Source organism: Myxocyprinus asiaticus, chromosome 34 (genome assembly GCF_019703515.2).
Source record: "Myxocyprinus asiaticus isolate MX2 ecotype Aquarium Trade chromosome 34, UBuf_Myxa_2, whole genome shotgun sequence".
Lineage (NCBI taxonomy): Eukaryota > Metazoa > Chordata > Actinopteri > Cypriniformes > Catostomidae > Myxocyprinus > Myxocyprinus asiaticus.
Genome location: NC_059377.1, coordinates 2,972,276 through 2,993,187, shown reverse-complemented (window position 1 = coordinate 2,993,187; position 20,912 = coordinate 2,972,276). Strand labels below are relative to the sequence as shown.

The following is a 20,912-nucleotide window of genomic DNA, read 5'->3' as shown; positions in this document are numbered from 1 at the left end:
CCAATTTTTTTTGTCTTGCCTGTTTTCACTTAAGACATATTTGAATGTGTTTACAGACTTTTAACAGAGTGTGCATTCCCGCGCTCGAAAAAAAAAAATCTGAGTGTTTTATCTACTTACTATAAACTGCCCTGTAATAATTAACTTTAATTTATTGCTGCTTGTTATTTTTATTCATGCAGACCAAACTGTCATAAATATCATAATAAAATAAATAAAAAATAAAAAATAAACAAATAATTATTATTATACCTATTAGCAAAAGTGCAATGGTACAACACATGATGTTAGACTTCCAACTTGATGCAGAGGCCTGTCATCACACAAACATTCTACTTGGAGACTTGGTACTATACCTTGACTTTTATTAAAAATACATAACTCTGTGAAGCAAAGGTTCTGCATTACATGATGATAACACTTGTTTAACAAACATTTGCAAAGACACGTTTTCTAATCTTGCTATATTGTACTCTTTCTATAAGTACCTGTAACGTAAATGTGAGCACTGCAGCATCATTTGTCTGACATGTCTCTTATAACAGTCTAACACCTGCTAGGCTAACAGGATCATTCCAATTTTGTTTTCTTATAATATTATGACCATCATGCAATGAAATGCCATTATGATCAAACATCAAAGTTATCAAGTAGAATTATCCCACATCAAAGTTTCATGTAACACAACATAATGACCAAACCTCCGTTCTGATAAAAGTTACATCATAGCAATAAAAAAAATAAAATAAAAAAAAATTATTGCATTCACCTCCAAAACATCACATTCTGTGACAATACCAGTCCATTATCATGACATACAAGGAACTTTGTACAACAGAACTTGTCTATTGTTAATCAGTTGTTAATTTTTGTATTTGCGTAATTATTCATATGCTTGAACCCCGATAATTGCTGCTTGCAAATTTCTTAAATTTCTTACAACATTCTTTAGTTTTAAACACATTTACTTAGTTTACTCACATAACACAAGATTTTTACTACACATAGGTAAACAATATTGGCATTATATTCATGCTGTATAGCCAGAGGGGAACAGGCTCCCCCAGCTGAGCCTGGTTTTTCCCAAGAATTTTTTTTTTTTTCTCCATAAATAACATCTTATGGAATTTTGTGTTCCTTGCCACAGTCGCCTTTGGCTTGCTCACTGGGGGCCTAAAGACAATAATTTTTCATTTTTAATGATTTTCAATCGCATTATTAATTAATCGCATTATTCATTAAAACCACACAATGAAGACATTACAAACATTACAGTACATTTTCTGTAACAGCCTCCTTTTCTTTAAAGTTGCTTTGAAATGATGTGTGTTGTGAAAAACGCTATACAAATAAAAACGACTTGACACACACACACAATGCCAAAAGCACACACAAACACATATGCATGAATAAATTTAAGCTCAACTGATATTGACTAATTTTTTTAAACTCAATTTAATACTGCCAAAACTATTAACAGCACCCCAAATCGCCCAACACATTGTTTTAGAATAAATGTATAAAAATAAAATGACGAAAAATTTAATCTATTTATATTTTGCATACATTAGAGCAAGTGTTGTTCCACCATATTCCATAAAACCACAATTTATTAAATATAATGGATATGAATGTATTATACTGTATATGCACAATTTTCTAGGAGGTATTTCAAACATTAAAATAATTATTAATATCGTCAAATGTTTCTATAAAAAGCCTGTTGTACATATGCTAACATGTTTATGGATATTTCATACTAATTCGTAAAAACAACACTTATAGCAGTTATATGAATTTATTTCGATTTTAATTCTACTTCTTTAAATTAAAGTTTGACTTAAAATTATGCATCATGTTTGCTATCTCAATTCAAATTCAGGAATTGAACTGGCATTTAAAAGATATCTAAATTCTGCACAAACACTGTTATATATTTTATGTAGCTCACAATAACAATATACACATCATGTTTTTTTGTTGTTTTTTATATGTTTAATTTATGTTTAACAACATTTATAAATGTAAATGCCTTGCCTAAAACTACAGGATACAGGGCGAAAAATAACAAAAATAGAGGGCATTTGCGCATCACATTTTGAAAGATTAGATAGTAAACACAAGCATTGCTGCTGGGTAAAGATGAATGTTAAATGTTGTATACGCATTCCTGCCTGAAGTTTGGTACAATTTTGCCAGACTGTGTTTTTAATGTGTGTGATGACAGGTGGGTTTTATATCGGTTGACATCTGTTGAGGCCTTAGGCAGGTCTAAAACTGTCTCTGTAACGGAATAAATTTGCACTTTGGTTGGCACAGATAATCAAACAGAGCATTAGTATACTCTGTGCCAGTCCTACCCCATTTGGCAACCTAGGCAAGACCCTCCAATCAACCCCCCACCCCATGCCTGATAAACATTATTAGAGAGTAATGCATTAAAATTTATACACACACACACACACACACACACACACACACACACACACACACACACACACACACACACACACACACACACACACACAAAGCGTTCCAATTAAGACAATTAAATACATCACACACAATTAAATACATCACAAATGTGTATAAACCCAAACTAGCCAAACATTAATAATAACAATGTTGGGAAGAAATATGCAAGTGCATGTTATGGCTTCTTAAGTAGGCATCATTAATGGGTATCACTATACAGTATATAAAAATAAACTTAATGTTAATTGCACTTAAACCAAACCAAGTGGTCTAAGATAAAAAATAAAAAATAAAAATAAATTTAAAAAAAAGAAACATACACTCACCAACCACTTTATTAGGAACACCTGTACAACTACTTATTCTTACGATTATCTAATCAGCCAATCGTGTGGCAGCAGTGTAATGGGGAAAAAATTTGATCTCAGTGATTTGGACCGTGGCATGATTGTTGGTGCCAGATGAGCTGGTTTGAGTGTTTCTAACTGCTGATCTCCTGGGATTTTCAAGCACAACAGTCTCTACAGTTTACTCAGAATTTCTGATTCCTGTCAATACGTCCATACTGTACATTTCAGTGTCTATCCAAACTATCCAAATTTATGTGTAAATGTTACGTACCCCAGTGGAGCCGGGCCTGAATCTACAGTATAAACTCACCTTAGGCTCATTAGACCACCACATCAATACATGGACTTATACAGTACAGTTATCTACAAACTTGACATAGATTTAATAACTGAGGAAGTATTGAGTTACGATGCAATAAGATTCTTGTGACAAGCAATTTACCTGTCCCCACTGAATGCAAAACTGCTGTGTGACACTAACAGATAATTAAAAAAATATTTGATGTTTAATGTACAGTTATGTACAGCAGGATTTGGACCAATGAGAGTCCACAGTGGGTGGGCCTAACCAACAGAATCAAAAAACGTCCTCCTTTGTCCATTGCCTGCATCACCAAAATGTCACCATTTGACTGTATTTTAACCTTGTGCGACCCCGTGTCCTTTGCGCGGAAATTGTGTTTCTGACTGATCTCAGATCAGAAGACTCTGGGCTGTCAGTAAAGAGTTAAACTTTCGATGTACGGAGTCATGTGACAAAACAACATGGCGCCGATCACAGCTGACTTTGTCTTTTGTAGAAATGCCAACAAAACTACATCTGGTAAGAAACCTAATTAAGTTTTTACACTGAAACTTATTTGAGTTAAAAGAATAGAGTGTTTAGTTTCATCCAATATGCCATTTTTTAAATTTGAGCGATGTATCACGAAACAGCATGCTGTTAAACACAATGACCACTATAGTGGACAATAGCGCTAGTTTTTCATTAGAAATCCTATATTCACTGTGCATTATCATATTTGAGAAAAATAATGTGGCCTTCAGAGGCTTTATATGGAGTTAGGATTAAAATAAGGAGCATTTCGAACTGTTTAGAGACCAGTGCAGACAGACAGCACACTGGAGGTTAAGTCATTCACTAAATAGGGAGCAAGGGAGCATCCTATATATTTTCTATGAAGCTAAGGGCATTTACTCCTAAAATCCAAACAAAAGATCAGTTTCAGGCTGCAGATGATGTCTGGACCACTCAACATGTTTGGCAGACATGGGACAATGGTAATCAGTACATAGATTCAGAATGTATAATGTATAATTTTATTTTAACATGGTTGGCAATGATTGGATGATGCTGGCCTTTACTTTATATAAGAAGTAATTATGCTAATTTCTTCAAAACTTATTCCCACTGTCCACATATGTGGATATACATTTTTAGAACTTTCTTTTTTCATTTGTAGAAAAAATTCTGTCATCATTTACTCATTGCTTTATTTTTGTAATTTCACTCTGTTCCTCACACTGAGCTATCATTTGGTTTCAGAAGACTTTAAATGCAGCATGTGTCATTTGTCAGCATTTGTTATTTTATTTTTTAATACATTCTTGTAACAGTCCTTTTTATCTGCTTGTTACATCTTTTATATTGTTGGTTGGTTATATTGCTGTTATATTACTGGTTAGGTTTAGGCATAGGGGTGGGGTTAGGTGTTCAAAAATATCTACATTACAGTGAAACACAATTAATATTATTGTGACTACGTTTACCTGCCTCTAACATGTTTTACATTGCTCATAATTGGTTAGGTTTAGGGATGGGGTTAGGTTAGGTTATCTAAAATATCGATATGACAAATGACAGTATAATGTAACTACATAACTACATTTTAACATTTATAAATATAATAAACAATATTGCGGTTAAACATAAGGAATGAATCCAAAGATTAGTGGGACTGTGACGAAATTCTCTAAACTGAGGTGAGAACGGAATAAGGAGGTTTTGATAATGCATATGGAAGCTCCTGAAGCTCCTGATGCTCTGAATCCTTCTGATATGAAAGCTTACTTCAAACTTCACAGAAAACAAAAACATTTAACTATTGGATTATATGTTTGTAATGATAATTGGAACATTGGCCACAGCATTACTCAGCAGCTCAAAAGACACCACTGAGATATTATGACTGAATTACAGCATACTGACAGCAACTGAAGTAACTGTACCAGACTTGAAGCAGACTAAACTGCTTTGGGAGAAATTTACTGAGCATCTGAACTTATCAGGACCACAAAAAGTTGTCTGATCCGAAATATACCAAAAAAGGGCTTAATCAACATGGCCTGGCATGTGTCACAGAGTCCTGGAGACAGAGTGATATGTGAGGTTTCACACCTGCAGTATGTGTGTGATTACAGGGGCACTAATTGTACAAACAATCAGTACACATTAAACGTTGTGCCTTCAATCCATGTAGTATCGCCCTGCCTGGAAGCCCGGCTTCTGATGAATGACTGAGTTCTCAGATCAGCACAGTTTCACAACAATCATCCAATAATTGAGTTACACTTTTAAAACACATGATTTTAATTTACACATCAAAATGAAACATGTTTGTGAAAAAGCATTAAAGATTTATAACATAGTACGCTCTATTGTTGTCACATGGTCTCATCACGTTGCATTTTTAATTCAGTGAGTGGTCATGCAGTGATCTTTCAAATAAATATTGCTATTTTACAATCCAATTTTGTGTAAAAATGTCTTTCGGCAGTCCAATAAAAAAAATAATTTAAAAAAACAGATTGCAGTTGATATTACTTTTGGTTTTAATGCATCACACAGGAAATGGAAGGTCAAGTCGAGTGCATTGCATTTTGAGATACAGTATTCTGCGTAATAGTGTGTAGTCTTCTCTAAATATACACTGGCGGCCAAAAGTTTGTAATAATGTACAGATTTTGCTGTTTCGGAAGGAAATTGGTATTTTAATTCACGAAAGTGGCATTCAACTGATCACAAAGTAAGGTCAGGACATTACTGATGTAAAAAAACAGCACCATCACTATTTGAAAAAAGTCATTTTTGATCAAATCTAGACAGCAGCCATCACTCCAACACCTTATCCTTGAGTAATCATGCTAAATTGATAATTTGGTACTAGAAAATCACTTGTCATTATATCACAGTTGAAAGCTATTTGGTTTGTTAAATGAAGCTTAACATTGTCTTTGTGTTTGTTTTTGAGTTGCCACAGTATGCAATAGACTGGCATGTCTTAAGGTCAATATTAGGTCAAAAATGGCAAAAAGGAAACCGCTTTCTCTAGAAACTCGTCAGTCAATCATTGTTTTGAGGAATGAAGGCTATACAATGCTTGAAATTGCCAAAAAACTGAAGATTTCATACAAAGGTGTACACTACAGTCTTCAAAGACAAAGGACAACTGGCTCTAACAAGGACAGAAAGAGATGTGGAAGGCCAGATGTACAACTAAACAAGAGGATAAGTACATCAGAGTCTCTAGTTTGAGAAATAGACTCCTCACATGTCCTCAGCTGACAGTTTCATTGAATTCTACCCGCTCAACACCAGTTTCATGTACAACAGTAAAGAGAAGACTCAGGGGTGCAGGCCTTATGGGAAGAATTGCAAAGAAAAAGCCACTTATGAAACAGAAAAACAAAAAGAAAAGGTTAGAGTGGACAAAGAAACACAGACATTGGACAACAGATAATTGGAAAAGAGTGTTATGGATCTTAACCCCATTGAGTTTTTGTGGGATCAGCTAGACTGTAAGGTGCATGAGAAGTGCTCGTCAAGACAGTCACATCTATGGCAAGTGCTACAGGAAGTGTGGGGTGAAATGTCACCTGAGTATTTGGACAAACTGGCAGCTAGAATGCCAAGGATCTGCAAAGCTGTCATTGCTGCATGTGGAGGATTTTTTTGATGAGATCTCATTGAAGTAGTTTAAGAGGTTCTGATTTTTTTTTTTCAAATTGTAATTGTAATTTTTCACATTATTAATGTCCTGACTATACATTGAGATCAGTTAAATGCCACATTGGTGAATAAAAGTACCAATTTCTTTCCATAAGAGCAAAATCTGTACATTATTCCAAACTTTTGGCCACAAGTGTATATTGCACATTTTGCTAAATGTAGCAGGTCAACCAGGAATTCTATGCATACATATATTTTGCATACTGTGCACAGTATACAAACTTCAGGAATAGAACAAACAGTACAGCAGCTTGCAAACACAGCCCTGTTCCTTCTCCTTTAGAATGACATAGGGGCTGCAGTGTGCTTTCACTGACCCCTAGAGGTACATTGCAACAGTTCATTTGGATTTGATAAAAGGTCAAATAGGTTTTTAATAATAAAATGTTTTACAGACAAACGTAGGGCTATAGCTTCATTCTGGATAGAGGTTCTTGCTCAAAGATTTGATGTGTCATATCTGTGTTTCAGAGTACAACAGCACAACAAACAAGCTGTGACATATTTAATTGCTGTGGGTTCTGTTAAAAGGATAGAGAAAAGATGATCACACACACACACACACACACACACACACACACTCAGACAACAACCTTGAAACACCCTCCCACTCAGTTGAGAGAAAAGAGCACATTTCTGTACCAACCTTTTAACCCAACAGATACAATCTGCCATATCCTGTTGTTTACGACAAACACATCAATTCCTACAGAGGTGAATGTAAATAGTACATACAGCTGGCCCAAAAAGTATTTTGACACTTAAGACACACTTAAAATGTATGAATGTAATTGCCTCGGATAAAAATATAAATATATAAAAACGTGGGTTAAAAAAAGATCCCACAAACACACTTTCCAAACAGAACAATTTACAAAAGATGTTTGATAGGTTTGAAATTTTAAACAATTAATACTGTATCATGTGTAAAATGAAGACAAAAGGTATTTAGCATATCAGCAATCCATTTTGCAATCCAGCTGTCCATCCTTCTGAGGTAGACTTAGGGGGCCATCCACAATATTTTAAAACATTTATTATTACAACATTTTGCTTATCTATATACTACATATTCATCTGATGTTTTTGGCTGCTGTGTCGCGTCTTGTGGTTTTTCAGCATCTCGGCATTGCAAATGGATACTATAGGGAGATGGTTGGATCAGTGTTAATTTCTGGGTCATAATTGGGTGCCGTATTTAAAAAAATCAAATAAAAAATACGTTAAAAGATTAAAACCTGTCAAGGTGAGGACAACCTTTCAACTTTTGTTAAAAAAAAAAAAAAAAAAAAAAAAAAGAAAAAAAACAAAGGTTCAACCCTACAGCTAAAAATTTTGTAAAAAGTTATTTGGAGAAAGATATTTAAAATATACAAATGTAGTTAACCCCTTAAACTCTGGTACATTTTTTGGCTGCTGCCCGCAATTTTTCACACTCAAATTTAAAAGCGCACCATTCACACATACTAAATGCCAAAAATAGGTCAAATTGTTTTTTGTTTTTTTTGTTTGTTTTTTTCAGAAATCCCCTCAAATAAAAAAAGACTCAAATTATGCTTGTGTTTATAATCTTATGATAAACAGAAGTAAAAAAAATAAAATAATAAATGCCAGGCAAGCTCAGAGACAAGTAAAAAATGGCTATTTTTTTTAGAAAACTGCCTAAGGTAATATCAGATATAAAGTTTTTAGCTAAGTGGGGCTTACAGCAGCAGTGATCGGCGCATAAAAGAGACGTTTGTATTTGACTTACAGAAATCATATTTCACTTTGTGTTCTTTTGAAAATCTTTCGAACAGTGATGTTAGGACAATAACATTAACTGTACAGTCACATTCCGGAGAGTGAGAGTGCTTTCATTTGATATATGACTTGTCCATGTAGGTGCTATGTGAAGGACTTCCAACCAACCCACGTCTCCTCTATTGGCGTCTCACACCATGAACAGTGCAATTTTAAAAGGATGTGTCATGAAAAATTTGTCTTGATATCTCTGCGTGCTGCGGTCTAGCTGTTTTGAACTCAAGAACGTGTAAGCCCTAATATTTTGTTATCAACTGCAATGTCATTCAGACATTTTAAAGGGATAGTTCACCCAAAAATGAAAATTCTCTCATCATTTACTCACCCTCATGCCATCCCAGATGTGTATGACTTTCTTTCTTCTGCAGAACACAAACTAAGATTTTTAGAAGAATATTTCAGCTCTGTAGGTCCATACAATGCAAGTGAATGGTGACCAGATGTTTGAAGCTCCAAAAAGCATATAAAGGCAGCATAAAAGTAATCCATATGACTCCAGTGGTTAAATCCATGTCTTCAGAAGCAATATGATAGGTGTGGGTGAGAAACAGATCAATATGTAAGTCTTTTTTACTATCAATCTCCACTTTCACTTACTCTTTTGTTTTTGACGATACGTATTATTTGTGCATATCGCCACCTACTGGGCAGGGAGGAGAATTTATAGTAAAAAGTCTTAAATATTGATCTGCATCTCACCCACACCTATCATATCGCTTCTGAAAATATGGATTTAACACTCGAGTTGTGTGGATTACTTTTATGCTGCCTTTATGTGCTTTTTGGACCTTCAAATTTTTGGACACTATTCCCTTGCACTGTATGGAACAACAGAGCTGAGATATTCTTCTAAAAATCTTCATTTGTGTTCAGCAGAAAAAAGAAAGTCATACACATCTGGGATGGCATGAGGGTGAGTAAATGATGAGAGAATTTTCATTTTGGGGTGAACTATCCCTTTAAAATGTCTGAATAATACTGTCATTCAAACTTAATTAAGACTTCTGATGGATAGCCAAAACTGTCCACTTCATATGTGTGAATAATACAAATGATCAACCCACAACAAAAAAAAAACATAATAATTATGACCACAGCCATTGCATTGTGTGAGGATGGGTGTCAGACACTTTCCACCTGTGACACTGTGATCTTCATTCCCTCTATACAAACTATAAGAACACTCCACAAGAGAAAGAGAGATTTAGGAGAATAAATGTATGTTTAATGTTACTGTACCATTCTGCATGGGCTCATCTTTCCAGCGGAGGGTGCATTTGTCTGCTTGCTCTAAAATAAATGGGAGAGGCACATGAAACTTAATTAACATGAAATTTAGAGAGAGAGTTTGAAAAGTCATCATTGAGTCTGTGTCATGTATGTGGCGCCATCTCCTGTTGGCCATATGTAACAGTCACCAATCACACGTTTCTCTGCCCAAACATGGATGATATTTGCACCGTTCTGAACCCAGTCTGATTGGTTTAGCGCTTACACCATTTCAGATGACTTCATCTGATCCAGGAAATCTAACTTTTTTTTGTTTTTGTAGGCTTTTTAATGACAGAGTTAGTGGAGAGGAGACGGGAAATGACAGGGGAGAAGAGTGGGAATTCTATCGGGAAACAGCCTCACAAGCTGGGACTCGAACTCTGGTCACCCGCGATGCATCAGCACCACATGTCATGAGCACAGCCCGCATATGACACATGGCTATTTGATCAGTTGGATGTTTTCCTGATTACAATAATATGTACAGTGCAAAATTGTACATATACATACATTGTACATGACTTGTCTTCAAATTTCAAAGCACTTGTTCAGTTTTGGCCATAATGCATACATGCATTTATAAGCAGAGCTTCTAAGCTTTCAAACGATACCTATTTTGTGTTAGTCAAGACTAAATATTTTGACAATTATCTTTTTTTCCAGCGGGCCCATCCGATCTTAAAGGGTTAAGCATAATCGGGGTAAGAACCTGCATGTTGTGTCATGTTTTGTTAGGACAAAAACGTACATTTACATTGAACAGATTTTTATCAGTAGTTGTCGGTTAGCACACATTAAAAACTCAGCTGCGAGTTGTTCAATGATCACATCACTTTAGACTACATAGCTACAATTTCAAAGTCAAAAATGATTTTTTTCATATTTCAACTAACTAAAACAGAGGTCAAAGAGAAGCACCTATGTTTGCTGCCATTGAAAGCTTAGCTAAACGATTTACTTATTTATTTGTAGCAAGTTGTTGCTCACGATGACGTCACAGTGACGTAATTTTGTTGTTTACAAAAATTCATAGACCCTGTACATAGTAAATTTCATTCAATAACGAAAAGTAGCAATAGAAAACAAATTAGTTTGTAAAAGTTATATTACAAATAGTTTGTATCACCAAATATGTGTGTGCTGTGCCTTTTTATGCTTATTACAACTGCATTGTTTAGCAGCACGTTAACGTCAAAATTGTGAGTTAAGTCTCTTGAACATTTCTCATGCAGAGTGCTATTTGTATGGTGTGCAAAGTTGGTGCCTATGCAGGTCATTCCAAATCATTCACTTATGAGGTTCCATGTAAGACAGGATGCTGCCTTAAAAGGAAGCTACTGATGTAGAAAGTAGACAGCAAAGCAGCTCACTAGGTTTTGGATCAGAGCTAATTCGTTCAATACCAAAAAATACATAAATAAAGAAATAATAAAAATTAGTTAATCTAATTACAAATTGACTATTTTATCCAATATTTGTATGTTCTGTGGATTTTTGCTTATATTTGCTTATTAGAGTATCACATTGTTGATGTGCTTAGCAACATGATAATGGAAAACTCCCCAGCCACAGAGACCCCATTTACACCTAGTATTAATATGCGTTTTGGGTGATCTGATCACAAGTGGTCAGTGCTAAATACATACGGAGGTAGTCAAAAATGCTTGTGACCACATCACATTTGATGTGTAAATGCTTATCCCTTCTGAATGCGTCCCAGACAGCAGTGAAGCACCACCCCTCACCCGTCAGTCAACTGCTGCTCTAAAACAACCATTTGAATCTTTCCTGGTTATAAGCGGCTTTAAAAGGAAATAATCGTAAAATTTATAAAAAGCAAATACTGTACATACACAAGCACAAGAATTTCATGGATCTTCTTCAGTGTGTCTGATATCAACATGCAGGGACACAGATGACAAGCACACACTTCTGAAGCTCAGGTTAACACAGGTTCTTCACTGAAACAACTGAGGTTCCCTATCTGTCACTCACTTGATGTTGTGTCGATGTAGTGACACTAGGGGTCACTCTTGGAAGCCTCAAACACCTCTGATTTTGAAAAAAGGCCAATGGGAATTGGCGCGTGGAATTTGCATGCCACTCCCCCGGACATACGGGTATAAAAGGAGCTGGCTCGCAACCACTCATTCAGATTTTATCTTTGGAGCCAAGCAGTTGTGCTCAGTGAGCTGAATTCCTCCGCTGCCTGTACTCACCTCAATCTGCTGGATTTACAGTGCATTTCAGCGGCTTCTCCCCCTCTGCACCCGTGGTGTGCAGAGAACGCCCCTGGGCGCTTCGGCAAACTAAAATAATATATTCTCCTAAAAGAATATATTTTCTTCTCCTAAAAGAGTGGCACTTACGGGAATGTCTTTTAAAAGATGCCTTTCCGTTTGTGTATTATTCCTGGTTGCGGTCGTTACCTCTCCACTTCTGACGGCCAAGATTGCTGTCTTACGTGTCTGAGTGCTGCCCACGCAGAGACATCGTTCGTGGATGGGTCATGTCCTCATTGCGAGAACATGACTATGGCAACATTGCAGTCACGGCTTTCCTTCGTAAGAGGGAAAGCCACCCCAGCGGCTCCCCGCCTCGGTCCTTCTACCTACGGGTATGAGGCTGCGTCGGTTAGCACTGGGGGCAATTTCGGGACTTCAATGGGAGCACCTCTGCCGGGTAACTGACCTCTTATTCGGAGCTCAGGAAGACAATGAGCTCTCGATCGCAGCATCGCAGAGAGGGCTTGTCCAGTCTGATGCGGAGGCTTTGGCAGGGCTTCCTCCTTCGGGTATGGTCGCCCAGTCTCAGGCCGATGTGGAGCTGATGGACATGCTTGCCCGGGTGGCCGCGAGCGTCGGGCTAGATTGGAACCCTCCACTCTCCCCTGAACCCTCGCGGCTCGATGATTGGTTCCTTAGCCCAGAGCACCGCTCACGGCCGCGCCCCGCCCCGGTCCCTTTCTTCCCGGAGATGCATGAGGAGCTGACGAGATCGTAAAGGGCACCTTTTACTACCTGATCCCGGTCTTTCAGCTCCCCCACTCTCACTACCCTCGAAGGTGGGGTGGCCAGGGGGTATTCGGTGATTCCCCAGGTGGATAAGGCGCTCGCGGTGCACTTGTGCAATCTCCACATCTGGCCCTTGGATGGGACGTGGAAGACCTAAGTGGCCTACCACTTAGACACGATCACTCAGGCTAGGGCTCCCTACTCTACGAGGTGCCTGTATGCCTTGAAGTGGTGTCTGTTCGCTAAGTGGTGTTCTTCCTGACGCGAAGACCCCCAGAGATGCGCAGTCGGATCGGTGCTTTCCTTTCTGCAGGAGAGGCTGGTGGGGTGGCTGTCCCCCTCCACCTTGAATGTGTATGTAGCCGCCATTTCGGCACATCACGATGCAGTAGATGGTAAGTATTTGGGGAAGCACGACTTGATCATCAGGTTCCTGAGAGGCGCTAGGAGGTTGAATCCCCCAGGCCGTGCCTCATCCCCTCGTGGGACCCTTCGAGGTCTACGGGGAGCTCCTTTCGAGCCCTGGAGTCAGTTGAGCTAAAGGCACTCTCTTTGAAGACTGCCCTCCTGACTGCGCTCACTTCCTTCAAGAGGGTAGGGGAACTGCAGGCGTTTTCTGTCAGAGAAACGTGCCTGGAGTTCGGTCTGGGCTACTCTCACATGATCCTGAGACCCCGACCAAGCTATGTGCCCAAGGTTCCCATGACCCCATTTAGGGATCAGGTGGCGAACCTGCAAGCACTGCCCCAGGAGAAGGCAGACCCAGCCTTGACGTTGCTGTGTCTGGTGCATGCTTTACGCATCTATTTGGATCGCACGCAGAGCTTTAGAAGCTCTGAGCAGCTCTTTGTCTGCTTTGGCGGTCAGCGGCAAGGGAGCGCTGTCTCCAAACAGAGGATCGCCCACTGGGTCATTGACGCCATCATGATGGCATATCATGCTCAGGACGTGCCACCCCCCATGGGGCTATGAGCCCACTCTACTAGGAGTGTGGCGGCCTCCTGGGCCCTGACCAATGGCGCCTCTTTAGCAGACATCTGCAGAGCAGCGGGCTGGGCAACACCCAACACATTTGCGAGGTTCTACAATCTCAGGGTTGAGCCAGTCTCTGTACCGCTTGCACATAGCGCCTTTCCCCTCCCCTGAGGTGAAGACGTGTGCTTTTGACTCCCAGTCAAGTTCACAAAGTTGTGATCCCTGGATGACTTTCCTCCTTAGCCCTGTGGCAGACGAGTTTGTGGAGAAACTCGCTGCCAGCCCAGTACATGGCTAACTAAGCCCTGTACTGGGGTAGGTGCTCCACAAGCGCTGGTTCCCCATAGGTGACCCCATGTGATATATCTTCCGCTAAATCGTTTCCCTGTCGGTAAACTGCGTCTTCCTTGGGCAGAGGTTCCTCTGTCCCCGGTCACCGTGTTTGTAGAGCTCCTCCCCCCTTGGGTAGGACCTACCATGGGACTTCTCCACATGACATACTTCCAACAAGACTCGGTAAGACCATGTGACGTATTTCCACTCAAAATACCCCCCCGACGTAGACACTTATGGCCCCCAGTCGGTAAACTGATTCCACTCTTTTTGGGGAGAAAAAAGAGGAAAAGAGGCCATGACTGGGCTAGCCTGTCCCTATTTTTTGGGCAGTTGACTTGTCCCCGAAGGGACCGTTCGATGCTCATAAGAGTGTTGGGGGAGGTTATGTGATGGCCTGGTGCGCTGGCTACGAGGCACACAGCGGTCTGCCCATCTCGCACCCCCAGTCCACGTAACACACAGCTTATTATGGCATTTCGTATAGGGACCCCTAGTGTCACTACATCGACACAACGTCGAGTGAGTGACAGATACTCTTGCCACAATACTGAACTACCCGCTGAAATGGCTGGGACCTTCTCTCGGCTACTCAGCACAAAACCTGAATGAGTGGTTGCAAGCCAGCTCCTTTTATACCCGTATGTCCGGGGGAGTGGCATGCAAATTCCACTCGCCAATTCCCATTGGCCTTTTTTCAAAATCAGAGGTGTTTAGGGCTCCCAAGAGTGACCTCTAATGTCACTACATCGACACAATGTTTCGTTCCCTCCATCGGGGAACGGAGGTAACGAAAGTAACCAGGACAATTTCTGCTCGAAATGTTGCGTTTGTGTTTAGATTGAATTTCAACTATATCTGAGAGAAACAGTATGCTGGTTTTATTTCCGCTTTCTTTGTCTTTTATGACTTTTTTTGCATTTTACTATCATGCAGTAACACAGTGATTGATGTATGTCCTCATGAAATCAGAAACTTTTTCCCAGAAATCCTAACACAAGTGGTCACAGGATGTGTCTCGCCTAACCACATGTGATTGGAACAACCAAGACACATCTTAATACCAGGTGTAAGCAGGGTCAGAGACTTGCACAAAGAGTGCCATTTGTGTTGAGTTGCTGCTGTGTAGAGATTTCCAAATCAGTCATTTATAGGTTTCTATTTCAAGTAGGATGCTGCCTAAAAACCAAAAGTATGCATCGGTTTTCTGCTTTTTAACAGAAGCATACCCTCGAATTTAGAAGGCAGCTGCTCATGTAGACAGTAGACAGCAAGGCTTTCACTAGGATTTGGAACAGAGATAGTGTGTTTTGTGAGTTTTTATAGGACAGATTGAAGGATACTTTACCTGACATACTGCTGTGTATTAGGCCTTTAACATCATTCTTATGGCATCCACGGCCTCCCTGATATCTGACAAAACGACAACAGAGAAAGACAGACATTTGAAATGAGTCAGTGAAACAGGGCAGACCCTTGTTCACAAACTCAGCAGAACTCATGCAGTAAAATATGATCTGGTAATTAAGGTCTAACTGTCTACAGCTCATATTGAAAGTGACTTTGGCTTACCTTGCTCCGTGTAATATCTGAGTCGTCTCCGAGCTGATCACAGCAGTCGAGGCTGAAAAACACACAAACACAGAGTCACACTTACATACTGCAGGAGCAAAATATAACTTGCTTGTCTTCATTAAAGCAGGGAAAATAATTGTGTAGTTGAAATATAATTTGTCCATGGACCTTTTTTTTTTTTTACCAATGTCAAGATTTTAGTTTAAAATTTACATGAAGGGAAAGTGCATATGTCGGGTCCTGCTACTGCTCACCATTTCAATGGTCACCAAGTTTATCACCATTTTAATCAAGTTTTTGCTTTATGAAAAGCATCTCATGGAAAACTATTCAAGTTATTGAACCCTGGCCAGATTTATCAAAAGAGCCAATTTGCCTGTATTTTTAATGAACACACTTTAACGTAGCCAACAGAAGGGAAATTATTATAATTATTAAAGGGAAACATTTAGCTTTTGCTGTCTGATTCAACATTAGTTTATTACCAACATTCAAGCCTGTTTTTTATATCAGCAATGCTATTTTTGGAAATGGATGTCTGTAAATATTCAGTATTGTAATATTGTTTTGCCTTTAATCAGACAGTATGTGCATGTGCAGGAATAAAGGCAATACTCATTGTTATGAGCAGATGTGGGTGGAGAATGCCCTTCAAATGACTACCACTAAACTCTGTACACTTCATGATTGCAATGCTAATTATTGGCATGTGTTCTTTTTTGATACTCTTGTGCATCTTACCAACAACCTATAAAATTATTTTATTTAAATTAAGTCCCTAAATTTAAAATATATTTATACAGAAACTTGTAAAGACAACATATGATGTCTACTCTCATTCACTCATGTCATAGGAACACAGATTTTCTTTAAACTTTTGAAATAAAAGAGTTTAAATAATAAGGAAAACATACTGTAACTTTCAGAACTCAAAACAACAGCAAAAATGACTCATTCCAGAAATAAACTTTCTGACTTAAAAACAAAACAAAAAAAAAAAAAAAAAAAAAAAAACGTTTTTCTCCTTTTTTGAATTGTTGAGATTAAAGTGTACGGTGCGACAGAAAATGTATTTGCTGAAATCATTTCCATCGCAATAATTTTGCGTTTTCCTTCTCAAAATGGTTTGCATTCCCTCACAATGGTTTGCGTGTTTCAAGTTTCATGTTCCCTTGCAATTAGTTCCCTTACGACTTAGTACACTTGACATCGTGTGCTAACGCATATGGGAGTGTCCTTCCACATAACCTAGTTGAAACCTCTCTAATATAGCACCAATATTCTAATATTGGCTATGGTGTTTGAGCCCTGCCTTTTTAGGCACGAAGCTGTCCGCTATAAAAGGTGCACAAACACCATTCCTCAGAATTTTCTTCCTTCAAGACAGCGATTCATCTCTCGTCTAAAAGCCCTCTACTGCTTCGCCATCGACTACATGAGTCAGCGTGGGATCTTGACGGAAAGGAGAAGACTCTCCGCTCCCCTGCTGTGTTCTGGCGAACATCACTCCGCCTCGTCGCTTGAAGCTTCGCTGGTGAATGGCCTGCTTCAGCCTTCTGCATCCTTCCAACTGCCTCTTCTGTGACACCCGAGGGATCACACGAGGAGGCACGGTGGGGCCGCGAGGTCGAGCAGGATGAATTTGAGGTGGTCCTTGTGCCGGCACATGCCCCGCAAGCCCCTCAATCTCCATGTAATGCAGAGAGAGAGCCACACGCAGCTGCCGTGTGTGTTTTTGTGCTTGTGTCTTTTTGTTTAAATTAAATATTACTTTGTCTGTTCAGCCAGTTCCGCCTCCTTCTTGCCCATTTTAACCCTGTTACATTGGTGCCGAAACCCAGGAAGGAAGAGGGATGAGCTGTTGTGGAGTCCTCGCCACTGCCGTCCACCCAAAGGAGTAGCCGCGGCCGTCCACCGGGGGATGGAGGAGTCGCTGCCGGCTGCCTGGACGTGGAGGAATGGCTGCCGTCTATGAGGGGAGGAGGGGCTCGCTGACAGCCACCAGAACACGGAGGGGCGTTCCATCCGCCAGAGGTCGGAGGACTCGCTCTGGTCCGCCAGGGGAGGAGCAGCTGTCATCCGCCAGAGGGTGGAGGAGTGGTCGAGGACCAGGCGACGGCGTGTCTGGGAACCGGCGAGCAATTTTTTTTCTCTCTTTCCTGTCTCTCTCTCACTGTCGCTCCACCTTGCCCTTGACTATGCATGCCCGGCCCCCAATTGGGCTAATCAGTCGAGGAGAGGGATAAATGCAGCCGGATGCAGCAGTTCGAGAGAGAGAGAGAGCCACACGCAGCTGCCGTGTGTGTATTTGTGTTTGTGTCTTTTTGTTTCAATTAAATATTACTTTGTTTGTTCAGTCGGTTCCCGCCTCCTCCTTGCCCATTTTAACCCTGTTACAAGATGTTATTGTACATCCGTCCTCAGGACTGATTTGCGTCAATAGATCTGAAGGACGCGAACTTCATGTACCAATTGTACCACGTTAAAGGCGGCTTTTTAGATTCGCATTCGAGGGAAATGTGTATCAATTTAAAGTCCTTCATTTCAGTCTGTCTCTGGCTCCCCACATGTTCATTGAAACAGTGTGTATGTGTTTTGAATTACCTCAGTGACTGGTTATTACTAGCCAATCAGAGGCACTACTGAGCGAACACAGAGACTTGCTGCTTTGCCATATGGAAAGTCTAATGTCAATTGGGCGAAAAGCACACTTTTCCCCAGCCAGTAAAACTTTAGGAGTTCATGCGTGCGCACCTCATGAATGAGCATGTACATGTGCGTGTACAATGTCTGTTTCAGTTCAAACTGAAAAAACAAACAAACAAACAAACAAAAAAACATTAACACTTTAGTAATTTCAATTTCATCATGGTAACTCGCCACTGTCTGGCTGCTCTATTACCATGGACAGCGCCAGCCTTCTACCAACAAGGTGTTATGCTGGGTCAAGTTTTCAAAAAGAAAGTGCTGACCACAAATGCATCCAACACAGGTTGGGACACGGTGTGTAATGAATGCCCGACTTTCGACACCTGGAAACAGGTGTGAAACGTCCGTGACATGTCAACCGCCTAAAGCTACTGGCTGTCTTTCTAGCTTTGAGAGCTTTTCATTCCGATATTGTGAATCACCACATTCTGATTCGTTCAGACAACACAACAGTAGTGGCATATATATGTCGCCATGACATGCTGGACCACGTATGGCCGGCAAAACGCAAGTATGCACTTCCGCCGGTGTGCCTCCATTCTGTCATCAGCAAAGTCCAAGTGGACATGGAAACAGTTCTGTTTATTGCGCCGAAATGGCCAAATCAGCCATGGTTTCCGGAAATGATAGAGATGTTATACAGCTCGCCATGGGAAATACCGCTGAGGAGGGATCTCTTCTCTCAGACGCAAGGCACAATCTGGCATCCCCAGCCCAAGCTGTGGAACCTGCATGTGTGGCCCCTGAATGGAGTGCGCTAAATGTGCCAGAAATGTGAGCGCAGCGTAGTTCTAGCGGGAAGACTAGCAGCTGTACATCATCACACCATTATGGAAGCCATCGCTTTATGCTCACAATCTATCACATTGCTGTTTTAGTGTGCTAACACGGCAACCTCCACCACCAACAGTTGAGTCCTGTCCTACACAGGGGTAGGCTCCTCGCCCTTGCCTCCTATCTCTGGCAGGATATGACAGTTCCGAGTACAACTTCTTAGGACCGCCAGACGGGGCTTACGCCACAGAGAGACATTACATTTTCTGTTTTATATTCATCAAATAAATGTCATCTTAAATTTCACTCAAGTCTGCGAGTCATGAACACCATTTTACAGGCCAGAGCACCGTCCACGAGACGCCTCTATGCACTAAAATGGAATGTGTTCACTGATTGGTGTCTTTCACATGGCAAAGACCCAGTAAACTGCCCCATACATGAAATTCTCATATTTCTTCAAGAGTGATTAGACGCAGGACTCACTCCATCAATGCTCAAAGTTTATGTGGGGACTATATCTGCGTATCACGCACCTGAAGCTGTCGGCACTATAGGAAAACATGATTTAATCATAAAGTTTCTTAGAGGAGCAAGACAATTAAATCCACCCGACTTGGGACCTAACTTTGGTCCTAAAAACGCTTGCAGGGCCCCCCTTTGAGCCTTTGGACTCTGTTGATTTGAGCATGCTCTTCATTAAGACTGCTGGCTCTGGCCTCAGTAAAACAGGTCGGTGACTTACATGCACTATCAACTGACAATTCATGTCTGCAGTTTGGACCCGGTCTTTCAAAAGCCACTACCAAACCCAGAAAAGGCTATGTGCCTAAGGTTTTAACCATGCCCTTCAGAGCGCAGGTGGTTCACATTAAAGTATTCTTCCCTCCATTTAATTTGGATGTGGAACAATCCTTGCATTTGTTACAGTTGCAATCAAAATTATTAAACCCCCCTGACCAGCAATACATTCTGGTGATGTGAATTAAAACACATCAACTAAAACCTCAGTAAACAGTCAAAGTAAGTTTTTAATACACGTTTGCGTGATTTTGAGAACAAAGAGTTCAGTTTACTCAAATTTTAAAATAAAAAATAACTAATTCTCTCCACAAATGTCATGTCAAAAATATTCAACCCCCAAAGTCAATCATTTGTGGAGCATCCTTTATCCTTAATAACAGCAAATAAATGTTTCAGGTAAGTGTTCTCAGGCTTCGGACACCTCTCTATTAGAATTTTTACACATTTCTTATGAGCAAAAGCTTCCAGCTCATTGACATTCTTTAGTTTCTGTGCTGCCACTGCTTCCTTGAAATCCCAACAAAGGTTTGCAAAGGGATTTTAATGATGCACTGAAATGGCCATTTAAGGACATTCCACAACCTATCCCTGAACCAGATTTTGGACAACTTGGATGTATCCTTGGTGTTACTCTCTTGCTGGAAAGTCCAGTGATCACCGAGCTTCAATTTACACACTGAAGGCATCACATTTTTCATGCCAAAATGGCCTGATACCTGAAAGAATCCATGGTGTCAGTCACATAGTCAGGATAGCCGTTTCCTGCAGCCACAAAACACCCCCATAACAGGACTGACCCACCTCCATGTTTGACTGTGG

The 20,912-nt window shown here is 40.2% G+C and overlaps 1 protein-coding gene across 1 annotated transcript in view; it reads right to left on the bottom strand.

Moving 5' to 3' along the window:
* LOC127425698 (thyroid hormone receptor beta-like) overlaps positions 1–20,912 on the bottom strand; it is a 325,007-nt gene that overhangs the window by 54,005 nt on the left and 250,090 nt on the right. Inside the window, exons 3-5 of the mRNA XM_051671938.1 lie at positions 15,804–15,855; positions 15,580–15,644; positions 9,877–9,927 (exon numbers count right to left, since the gene is read on the bottom strand). Of these exons, the coding sequence (XP_051527898.1) occupies positions 9,877–9,927; positions 15,580–15,586 (58 nt within the window). The 5' untranslated portion in view covers positions 15,587–15,644; positions 15,804–15,855. The remainder of the gene's footprint in view (positions 1–9,876; positions 9,928–15,579; positions 15,645–15,803; positions 15,856–20,912) is intronic.